This window comes from Vanacampus margaritifer, chromosome 10 (genome assembly GCF_051991255.1).
Source record: "Vanacampus margaritifer isolate UIUO_Vmar chromosome 10, RoL_Vmar_1.0, whole genome shotgun sequence".
Taxonomy (NCBI): Eukaryota; Metazoa; Chordata; class Actinopteri; order Syngnathiformes; family Syngnathidae; genus Vanacampus; species Vanacampus margaritifer.
The window spans coordinates 25,364,116-25,376,491 of NC_135441.1; the positions used below are offsets into that span (position 1 = coordinate 25,364,116).

At 41.9% G+C, this 12,376-nt stretch overlaps 1 protein-coding gene across 2 annotated transcripts in view; it reads left to right on the top strand.

Moving 5' to 3' along the window:
• fat4 (FAT atypical cadherin 4) overlaps nt 1–12,376 on the top strand; it is a 108,486-nt gene that overhangs the window by 44,475 nt on the left and 51,635 nt on the right. For both annotated transcript variants that reach the window (XM_077578028.1, XM_077578029.1), the window contains exon 2: nt 11,928–12,059. In XM_077578028.1, the coding sequence (XP_077434154.1) occupies nt 11,928–12,059 (132 nt within the window). The remainder of the gene's footprint in view (nt 1–11,927; nt 12,060–12,376) is intronic.

Below are 12,376 nucleotides of genomic sequence, written 5' to 3' on the forward strand. Positions count from 1 at the left end.
GTGTTCACCGTCTGTTTTCCCAGACGGATTGACACTCAAAACAATGGATTTCACCGCTCAAAAACAATACTGCGCAAGCATGTTTTTAAATTTTTTTATTTTTTTATTTTTTTTATGTACTGTACTTTATTGGGGGAGAAAATTGCAACCAATAGGATCCTTGAGACCACCTGCATTTAGGCATAACAAGTTGTTTATACATCAGTTATTAATGAATAACACTTTGTTTAGAGACTTGATAAACAGCAACAGGTCATTAGTAACATAGTTATAAACTGTGAATGAACCCCTTTGGCACACCCTTGATGGTTCATAAATGGTTAATACTTAATGAGCTGGCAAGTCATTAGTTAAGTAGAAAGTGTTTATAAACACACATTATTTTGTTGATGGTTCAAAAGTGGTCACTATAGTGTTTATTAATGAGTTTTCAAGGCTTAAGAAACTGTTAAGCCTTTAGTTAAGTTATATGTTAAGTAAGTAATGTTTTGTAAACCACTTGCAACTATAATTTTTAAAAATATCCATAACTTGTTGATACCGTATATGACATAAAGTGACTGATTCTTAAGCCTTAAAAACATATTTGAATCATCAATAATGCATCTAACTCATTTGGTCCCAAAAACGTATAAATATGTTCTATTTTAAATATTACCAGTGTCCAGTGTACCAGTTTTAATTTTTTTGTGTGCTCGAGCTTTGATGCAGCCTCTGAACTGCAGAGAACGGGTAAATCACTAGTAGTTATTACAAAAACGGCCAGCAGGTGGCAGCAGAGTATAAGAGACCAACCAGGTCATGTTGCAAACATGCTTTTTTCCCCACAATTTAAAACAGATTTGTGAATAATGATTAATAGAATAGCAATAGAACACAATATTCTGTGGGCCTTGCAAAATCAGTCAAATACCAGTAAAACAGCCAGGAGCGAAGGGGGTTGCTTCAGTGAAAACGGCTGGGAGTGAATGAGGTAATTAAAAGCTTCTAAACAGAAGTAGACAATACATCTATTTTCTTTCCTTTTTTTATCCGCTAACTCACGGGAGTGAAATCAAAACGTTACCAAACTTGAAACATTTTTCAGTGTAGTGGACTATTACTTAACCTTTCCGCCTCAATTCTGGAGAGATGATACCAAGCCTGACAGTTGACGTCTGAGTCAGGAATCATAATCGACTCATTTCAGTAGCCGCTGCCACGGCTGAGTTGTAAATCTCCAACAGGCTGCCCCGAATTATGTGGAACCCCAAAGGAATGTCAAGCAAGTAAGCTTTCGCTTCGCTCCAGTTTGCACCCTTAAAACACAAACTGAGAATGAACAGTGGGAGATAATGAAATGTGTAGGCGACATGGGGAGCCCATTGAATTTGCTTTTTTTTTTTTAAATCCACTAATGAAGTCTCAGAGGCCTGAGATTGTGTCTTTGGCCGCGACGCTCCATCCCATGCGGCCCTGAAGGGCATACAAATGGCCGGTTAATTAAGATGGATGGCCCTTCCAAAAAGGTCCGTCTTCATGATAATGCCCGGCGCTGAACATGCAAAGCCTTGTAAGGCGTCCTTGTAGCGTTGAAGGAAGTGCGTACAAAAGGATGCATGAGGTTGACGGGGGGGCGGTGAAGGTCTGGCTTATTTGTCGCCGACGTATGAATGAGCAATGAGTGATTGGTGCGCCACTTTTGATTGATTTGAGAAGAATAACCAACAGAAACTCAATGGGAAGACATTTGATGGGTTGATTTATTCATCGCGTTGAAATTCAACATTTCCTCTTTTTTTTTTCATTGACTTCCTTTCAGATTTGTTAAGTTGTTTCGCACTGCATCTTAAGATGGCAAACACAAAAAGATGTGCATTAGGCCCACGAAAAAAGGGATTTTTTTTAAAAAAGAAAATGTTTGGAAAAAAAGCATCAGGAGTCAGTTCAGTGAGTAAAGGGACGCCTTGAGTTACGTCGTACGCGACCTACGTCGTTTCAACTTTACGGCGCCCGTGCCTCGTCTGTAGCACCTTCGTTTACGTTAATTTCCTAGAGTAGTCGCGCCATTTTAAAGTTATTTCAAGTTGTGTTGCTGTTACATACAGCAGCGGACGTCCACAGAGCAGGTTGGCTCGCCATCAGGCGCGTCACATTTCCGTGTTTCAATTTCAATTAGCTCCACTCTGCCGTCCGACAGCAATGAATGTCCATGCGGAAACACGGAATATTAGCTCTAATTAAAAATTACTGTACAACGTTTTTTGATGTAAATATCAACTTTAACGGTTAAATCCAAAATAAATCAAAAATCGGGGTTACGTCGCCACCGTAGGAACGAAACTTGGACATAACTGGAGGACTCCCTATACCGGTACTTTGTTGGTATCAAGATGTCACGAGATGAAGCCAAAACTAGATTTTTATTTTTTTTTCCTCGGGGCTTTGGCCTCAGCTCCAAAAACGTGAATAGGTCAAATTTTCAGTGAAAAACAAATGACAATTTTACGATAATCCAGACAAGTGATTTTGAGTTTACGAACAACGTGCAATAATGCGCAGCGATGTTGGATGTCACGTAATAGCGGTTTGATCGCTCGATGGATCCAAAGTTGGTCAAGAGCAAAGTACACAAATAGTTTTGAAAAAGATGGCTATTACTTTTGTCATTCCAGACATGTTTCCAGAATATTTGGCTTTATCTAAAAGAACGGTCACTGCGTTGCCCACTTAGCGTTTCGTCAGACACTCCCTCACTATCATCTTGAAACCGTTCAAGGCATTTGACCTCCTTGTTTTGTTGAGTAACTTTTTTTTTTTTTGTAATAGACTTCATTTCGGTGGTTTGATGTGAGAATTTTTCTAATATAAAATATGATTCAGTAAAGGTTTAGGATTAATCAGGTGAGGAATGAGCGGTTCAGAAAGTGGATGAATGGACAGTTATGTTTTGTACAAAACACACATTTTGTTAAAGTATAAAAGAACAGTGAGTTTCTAAGAGTAGACAAACTCATTTTGTGACATTTTCTCTCCTTTTTTTACGGGCTATAAATGGGAGTAATTGCGTAAAAAGTGCAGCAATAATAGCCCCTAAAAGACGGCAGACTTCACTCAACAAAGACAGAAGAAAACCCCATAAGTGTTTTCCTCACATCTCCAAAGCATTTTCAAACACAAATTGGCTAATTATATTTGTTGTTTTTACCTTTCATCTCGCAGGATGGAGGAAGTGCTTATTTTCACGTCCTCTCTGACCTCGTAATGCAAACATACGGAATGCGGCACCGTTTCAATGATACTTTTGAATCGTGCTCGAGTTTCAAGGCGCTCTAAATCGTCTCTTGCTTCCATTAGCGCCACTCCAACGTCGGGTTATTACACATTCCGTCTCACCCACAAAAGTAGTGATCAGTGAGAAGTGGAGAGGAGAAATTGAGAATTGACGTGGCTGTTTATTGCAAAGGTGCTCAGTTAAAAGATCAAGAGAAGTCTTTAATCATGCACAGCATGCCGTGCAATTCAGTTCCAATTATTTTGTCATCTTCAAATATTTGAAATAGCTTCTGTTTCAAACCAAAATGTCCGACTTCCTATTCAGTTTCGGCCTTTTGCGCTTAGCGGGGTTATGACAGACACGTCCACCCAGTTTTGTCTCAGGTGAAAATGGTATCAGAGGAAAAATATTTTTCGGAGGGGGTTCATGATTGGGACTGCTTCATCATATCCATTTTCACCAGGATACATGAAATGGGTGAATTTTGAGACGGTTCATGCGCACCAGCCTAGCAATAATTTAAAAATGAAATTCTTTATAGAATGGTTTCTGGGTCCAGATCAGGGCCACAGTCCACATCTTGAGCTGGTAGCCCAGTTTTGTTTGTATTTAATCCGTCAGGATCTGAATCCAGAAGCTTCTATGAATCACCGTTAATAGTCGACATAACCGAGTGGGTGATTTGTTGTGTCGGATTATGGATCTGTCTCAAAATGCTCAGTTTGGCGCAGGGTTTTGAGAGCGCTCGGAGGGGGTCCTGCTATGGATAAACAATCTTTTAACAGGTGGTGAAGTGGTCCACAGAGGACAGGGATCCCCTTTATTAGAACCACTTGTCTGACATTGTCTGGACTCCCTTGGACAACCCCCACCAACCCGCTTCCTCCTTCTCGTTGGTTACATAAGGCCTAGGTGCTTTGTGATCCGGTGCAGACTCTCCTGTTTTGTTTGTGGTTCTCCTGTTTTTTTTCTGCTGAAAAGTTCAGGGGGACTTGAGGAGAACGCGATCATATATCTTGGACTTTTTGAGAGTTGAGGTTTGGCCGTCGTCCAGCTTCTCTTCTGCGTGCGCGTTCCCATCTCCGGCGTGCTCAAATCCCCCCCACCACCCCCGCCGGAGCTTGTGCACTTTAGCCCGAAGCCCTGATGAGTGCGGTCGGAAGATGAATTACACCGCCGACTTTTGTTTGACAGAGCGAGCCGGTTCGCGATTAAATGCGCCAAAGACGCCTTACGGAAGAGATCCCTTTGACCTGTCTTGGACAATTTGTCAACATGGCACTCGTACCAGGGTATCAGCCCCGTTCCGGAGCCAATGATGAACTAGATAAATAACGTAAATGATGTTAAACGCAGTCTTCTACCACATTCATTTCTATTACGCGGCATGCGACTCTGCGGGTTCTTTGCCATACGGCGTTTAGATTTAGGAACGCAGACGCGAGGCCTGGCCTTTGTCGAGACGACCGCTCGTCTATTTCCAAACGAAAGCGCATGACATATTGTATCGGACAGCAGGGACTTTTTACAGGAAGGAATAGTTCCAACCTAAATTTGTTTTATAAGCCCTGGTAGGTTTGATGTATTGGTGAAGAAGTTGTGGGAATCAGTTTTTAGAGTCTTTGCTGATGATGTCTGGGCGCGGTTCTTAAACAGTTGATGGTTTGCAGTCAGTGGTAAGGATTAGACCAAACTGGAATATGAGAAGGCTTTGTGATATTTCTTCTTGGATCCTTTTTTTAAGATGACGACATCGGCTTGATTCTCGAGCTCAGGGACCCGGACTTGTTTTAATCTACGTTGCTTCTAAATGGAGCAGAAAGAGAACTTGGTCGCGCTTCAAAGGAACTTGACAATTGAATGTAAGAATTCTTCTTTCTGGTGGTTTGCGTTTTGTTAGTTTGTTTAAAGGGAACAATAAAATTGACTTTTTAATAGCTGATATGCAAATAGTTGAGTCTCCGGAGTGCCTGCCCAACCATCAAGTGTGAAATTACACAACCAAGTAAATGTTTGGTGAGCTGTCTCTTCCATGAGATGTTTTGAATTTTTGAATAATTTGTCATAATACTCGAGACTTTCCGACACAATCAAACACCATCTTGTGAAAGCAGAGTGACGAGCAGAGCTGCAGTGTTGTTTGATGCACAAGAATATTAACCTCGCCAGCCAGATTGATAATTGTGATTCACTCAAGGGAGTTCTTCACATGATCAATCTGGTACTTCACTAGGCAGACCCGTTCGGGAAAGGCGGGGCTTGCCGTGCAATACTTCGAGCTGATTGGACGATGCATCTTCTTTGCACAGTTTGTTTTCTCTCGTCTTCCGTCTCATCTTGGGGGGTTGGCGATGGGTGGGGCGGCGGGGGTGGTGGAGCACGAACATCTTTACCAGATAAAAATGTACGGAATTGAGTAATTCTGCGAGAACATAATTAATTGCAGCATCCATCCGTCTGTTAGGTTTGTTTGTTTCCCCCCCCGCCATCGGCGCCTGTTGGTTTCGTCCTGCCTAAACAACGGCTGATTGGTCCGATGGGTTGGTCGGCAGCAAACCTATCAACAAATACCACCAGAATTCATCTTGCTGGCAAGGTTACAAGAATATAGTTCAGCAGTGTTGGCAGGGAGACGGGATCGGCATTTTACTTTGGCGCGACTCTGCAGCCGAACTGACAAGTGTATTGAAGTGCTGACTCCATGAGTGAAAATAGAATCAACCATTGATGAACTCCAATAATTTGTTCCTGTTGATTGAAGGAGCCTGCATTGGCTGGCAACCAGTTCCGGGGTGTGCCCCGCCTACTGCCCGAAGGCAGCTGGCATGGGCTCCATTACATCCGCGACCCTTGTGAGGAATAAGCGGTTAAGAAAACGGATGGATAGATGGATGATTGAAGGAATCATTTTTCAAACTCGAAAAAGTCCAACTTTTGAATCGTTCCAACTTAGGGCTAGCGATTCGTTTAAGGACAGCGGCCTGGTTCTTGACACGCTCAGTAGAGAAAGCAATTGTCCTCAACGGACACCATCATCGAAATTGTGACGGAAAGGGAGTCTGACAGGGTTGGAAGTTGGGAGTGATGAAATAAGACAGCAGGATGTGCGGGATTCCCAGAAGCAGGTGCGGCAGAAGATTTAAGAGCGTACAGTCCCAGCTTCCTGCTTGATGATGAAGTGCTATGTTTGGAGTTCAATCTGCATTTGAAAGATGAGGTTCCTCCGATGCAAATCGCTGTTTACAAAGTCAGCCCTTCAATGTTAAGAGGCCAAGTGTGATCAGAACTTCCTTTAAGTCTTGACATTGACTTGTCAACAGCTTCTTACAAGAACTTTAATCATCCTGAAATCATCCCTGCTTTACTTTACTTTGTTCCCATCAAGATTTCCTTTCAAAGCGTTTTACGTGGAATTGGAATTTCCAAACTTGTCACGTGGAGATAAAGTGAAGCGTGCGTTGGAATCGCAACCTCGATTCGTTATTAAAAGCCATCGGTTTAATATGTGGATGTTCTCAAATAAAACAGCTCCTGCTTCGCTGACGGGGAAGTTTTTATTTTTAATTTTTATCCACGTTTTCGGAGAAGGGCCCCATTCAAACTGGGAATCGTATGAAAGCCTTTTGGAGCTTTGAGTAGGAAAATGACTCCAAGTGACATTTTTTTTTTTGCCTCCAGCTGCAGCCAATATTCCCAAAATGTTCCTCTCGCGTGGCAGTGGTAAGACGGAACATTAATTTTGGTATATTCCGTGTTCTGTCGTTTTAAGCTTGGCGGAATGTCGAATGTCAGCATTGGAAACTCCCAACACTTTGGCAACCAAAAGGAACTTTGATTTATTGAGGTAGAAGAGGTCAAAACTCACTATATTACATTATTATTCCATTATTATCCAATTTATTTTCAGCCTTTCTGGGATAACTACCAGTTAAAGCAAGAAAAATCGCAATCTTTATAGATTCATTGTGGTTTCTTTATAGTAATGTTAAGCAAAAAAGATGCATCTCTAATGATCTGGAATGACAAAATGATCTGAATGAAATGCCGACTAGATGTAACCGTTTTTGGGGTAAAATATTAAGTCCAGAGTCCAGAAAAATGTGACGTTAGCAGACGACATGAGTAAGCAAACTACGCTTTTGTATTGATTTGACATTTCACACTGGTATACTTTTATTGCCACTAAAATGTGAGACGGGTGACGTGAATCTTAGAGTTCATATTTTCATTCACCGTAATTGGGCAAATGCCTTGCTAGCCCTGCCTAGCCTAACATAGCAAATAACCGTGAGTAATTGACACCCCCTGAAATTGTTTGTAATTGCTTATATTAACAGTTTAAACCATAAATGTTTCATAAACTCTAATTCCAGATTTGATTCAGGAAAAAATGCACTGGAAGTGCACTTGACTTGTACTGCACTAATAATAAACTTTAAAAGATATTAGCGTCTCAGTTGCAGACTTCGTTGACACCAATTCAATTAAGCCAAGATTGGAGCCCTCTTTGTGTGTTTCAAAAAGAGCACAAAAAACTAGATCACATGATCTTTTTCAGCAAATATGATAGGTTGTACACCAATATATATATATATATATTTTTTTTTTTAAATAGTGAACTCAAATCAATTTTATTGTGGGAAAGCTGCACAAGTAATTGTGATTTTTATCCTCCTCATTTAACATTACTTACAGTATTCACACAATTTAACATTAAAGATCAACTTTTCCCCATTCATTTTCAATGCGACTGAAATAGAATTTTTTTTAAGTCCCACTTTCCACGCCCACTTCCATGCATACAACTTATCATCATTACCGCCTGTCTAATACTGCTTAGTGGCACAGTTAGTAAAGTGCAATGTCTAGTAACTAGGAGGTCTCGGGTTCAAATCCCACCTTCAACTGTACATCGAAAATCTATCCATGGCCATCATGCTAAGTGATGTACATGTACACCAACTGACTATCAGATCAGGAAATAGGTGATAATTTCACTGAAATGATTAAATGCATGTTAGCTTTTAGCATCAGATGACACTTTTCAAAATAAATACTTTATTAGCCGTGATTTCAAACAAGTCAAGTTAGCTCAGTGGTTAGAGCAATTGCCTTCTACCACGTGCCTGGGTTCAAACACCGCTTGGACAACATTTTAGTACTTTAGTAATTTATATTTCAATTTACTTAATAAGCACATGCATTCAAATGTTAGCATTCAGCTTTTCAGCAGTCCCTCGCAATGTAGAATAGAAATCAAACATAAACCATAAGACAATTGAAGCTAACTTCATTACAAAACAAAAATAGCAACTTAAATAAGGGCTCGAGCATTGTGCCGTGTTGAACACCAAGGAATAAAAACGACTTATGATTCTTATGAGTGCTCAATGTCTAAATGATCACCTTTTGGGAAATACATAATAACACATAATGGAGAGTGTAAGGGGACCACTTGGCCCGTGAATCATTCATACGAGCGCATCAATAATACAAGTCTGGAGGCGGCATGCAATTTGAAACAGGGCTTGCGTGAAACATAATCATTTAGTGTGTAAACTAATGGCTTTTACCTGCCCTATGCTGTGCTGCTCTACAAGCGACAATGTAACTCCTACCTCTTGACCTTACTTTCTCTCTGAGTCAACAAATGCTCCCCCTTTAAAGCACTTTGAAATATCCCCCCCCCCCCCCTTCCTCACGGGCCACGGCGTGGGTAATGCAAACCGCAGAAGAAGAAAAAAGGCGTAATTATTTCCCAAAAGCGCGCTTCTAACCTAATTAGGTTAGTCCTCACAAGTGGGCCTTGCATTATTTACACATCAAGGCAAGGGGACACACACATGGGGTGCTAAATAAATATTCATCGTTTGTTGACTTAGCCCCGTTCCTTCGGCTCGAGTCAAATTGTGAGTCGTCGTTGTCGTCATTGCGGCACGTTTGCACGACTCCAAGAGGCCTCTCGTTCTTCTGCAATTATCACCACACGAACACGTGGACGGCGGCCTTGGCCAGACACGGGTCGGGATACATGGTGGGCTGGTCACCAGCGAATCGCAGTGCACTTTGACAAACACACTCACATTAGCGCCAGAGTCTTGATGTGTTGCTAGTTTGACTTTAGCCCCAGGTGCTAGCTAACTAGCTCCCATGGTTCTAGTTTACCTGCTAGGGTGCTAGCTAGCTAGCATGAATAGCTAAAGCCAAACTGTGGCAGGGTTTTTACTTTCTGGACCTGGATTTGCCACCTCTGCTTATGCGCTACTAACTAGTGCACCTTGCTGCCTAAATGGAGGAAAATGTTACTTCAGATACAGTTTTTACTGTGTAATCTGCTCTTTCCCAAAAGGCACACTGTTCGTAACGGTTCTCTCTATTGTTGTTGCATGCGCGTGCCGTAGAATGCAGAACAAATTCCTGGCAAAATGTATAACCGCGTCCTTGAAACTCATTGTGTGCTCGCCGCATGCAGCAGGAAACTGTTCATAAAAACAAAACCCATTGTTGACATTTGACGACCTCTCTATTCCCCCCATTTCCCATTTGCATTCCCACTCACACATGTATGTCTTTTTTTGTGGGGAGTTGTGAAAGAATCCCCCATAATTATCATTATCCTCCATATTCATTGAGGCAATTAAACTGGGAACGCCAAGCGAAAAATGTCGGTCATGGTTCAAAAGCGTGTTTACTGACTTTGAAATGTGTGTCGGGGTTCTTGGACGAGGCGGCGGGGGGGGATCGCAGTTTGAGTTGCGGAAATGTAATACGGCCACAAACAGACGCAAACGTCTCACTCGCGCCGTCTCCGAGGTTTTTTTCTTTTCTTTATTTTTAGATGTTTGCTAAGCTTGAGTAGCAACTCGTCCTTGCAAAACTATCGGCTGTGCTCAGGATCAAATGGTATGCAAATTAATAAACGACACAGTAGAATAAGCCTTTTATTAATCCCGAAATGGGCAGGATTGTAGTAGCAGCAACACACAAGAATAGTGTCATCATAGAATAAAAAAAGCAACAACCCATAAATATCTATTAACGTCATGTATTTCTATTTGCGACACTGAGCAGCAGTGAATGTTGTCAACTGTTCACATCACATACGATGTATAAAGAAGTGAATGTAAATAGCAGCAATCGTCAGCGGCACTCTATGATGCAAAAACGATCCTATCAGCAGCGGACACCGATCATGTACGTGACTGTCAATCAAGATTACAAAACATGCTTTATATAAATGTGAATGAAAACAGCAGCATGACGAACCCTCCCGTTATCTTAGCGCAGCCAACTAACAGAACATGTTTGAATTCAAGACTGCAGAGAGTCCTTGAGTTGCGTCGTTCCGACTTTACGACGCCTGTGCCTCGTCCGTGGCACCTTCTTTTCCGGTAATTTCCCACAATAATCGCACCATTTTAAAGTTTAATTTAAAGTTGTGTAGTTGAAAAAATAAAAATAAATAAAAATAATAAAGTTGTGTCGTTGTTACCTCTAGTGACGGACGTCCAAAATTTCCAATGTGCCGTCCGTCAGCAATGATCGTCCGTGCGGAAGCACAAAATATTGGTTCTAGCGTCTTCCGAATGGCAAATGTTGTTGTTTTTTTAATTATTGTACAAAGCATTTTGATGTAAATATCAACTACATCGCCTGCGTAGGAATGGAACTCGTTCGTAATTCGAGGTATGCCGAAAGCGAAAAAACAGCTGTTGGCCAGTGTACGGCAAAGAATTCTGGAGGTTAAAGTAAATTATTTTATAAACTAAAATGGAAAACCTTTCCATAGTGTGCACTTTGAAAAGTGAATATGAGGCTTGGTAATTGCGCTTCGGACAACATATGGTGTCGATAAAGCAGATGTGAATGTGAACAGAATTTTACCTAGCAAAAAAAGTATTCCATCAGCAGTGCATTTATTACTAAACGTGTTCTATGTAAACAAACAGAATGGAGTAGTCAGCAGTGTTGTATGTAGCAAAAAAAAAATGCTATCAGCAGTGCATTGAAAACACAAAAATGAACAGCGGCAGTAAATTGTACGTGAGATGAAAGTGTGCAAAGATGCGTTTAATTATATTTGTCGGAAAATGCAATGTCGGGTTTACCGAGCGTGGTCTTGCATGAAATGAGGCGTATGTTACTCTGAATTGCATCATTTCCATAAACAATGAGCAAAGCGGCCATTAAATGCCAATTAGCGCAACAAGTCTCCGCACATGGCCGTGAGTTTATCCAGCCGGGGGGTCTGCGGTCGCCCGGGACGTGTGTTTATTTTGCTTTCTTACGCCAAGCAGTTCTTTACTTTGGTAATGGCGTAATGCATGTTTTCTATGCAGCCCTGCGGGGTGCGTGAGGTCGAGCTGGAACCCGCATTGTGGTTCCCTAAGCACCACTTTGAGACGAGTCGACTGGGGTATCGTATCAGAAATAGTACACGCTCTAATATCGCTCACACGGACCGAACGCGTCGCTCTTCATGTGGTATCGGCGGTCGATTTCCCGTAACTGGAGGAAACGTCGCAACGTTCGCAAATGATCCACAGCTATGGCTTTATTCTCGCTAACCACAAAAAAAAAAACTGTGTGCAATGCGTTGACTCATATCTCCTGCAGGTCCGTTTTGGCTCGGCTCTAACTGAAAACTTGGTGGTCCTTTTCCCGCCCACAGGTGGAGATCACGCTGCAGGACGTCAACGACAACCCGCCGGTTTTCCCCAACGACATCCTGGACGTAAGCATCGAGGAGAACGTGGGGGACGGCTTCAGGATAATGCAGCTAACAGCCACGGATGCGGACGAGGTAACGGCTCCCCAAGTTTCTGTTGGGCCGCGCAGTGTTTTTGCACCTGTTGCACTGCGCCCAGACGAGCCGCTGCGGGAGACGTTTGGATTCGGAATGGGCTCTGAATTTTTGTTTCGCACTGTAGAAACAGCAATATGCAAGATGCTAACACGGTTTGGAAGCTTTGTGAGTTACAGTGAGGTTCTGCTGTGGTATGAGACGAAATGATGGAAAAAAAACTTTTTAATTGCTTGTGAAGGACAAGTTAGATCTCCTGAGTGCATGCCGCCCTAGCAAATATGAAATTAAACAGTCAAGTAAATCTACTTGACGCT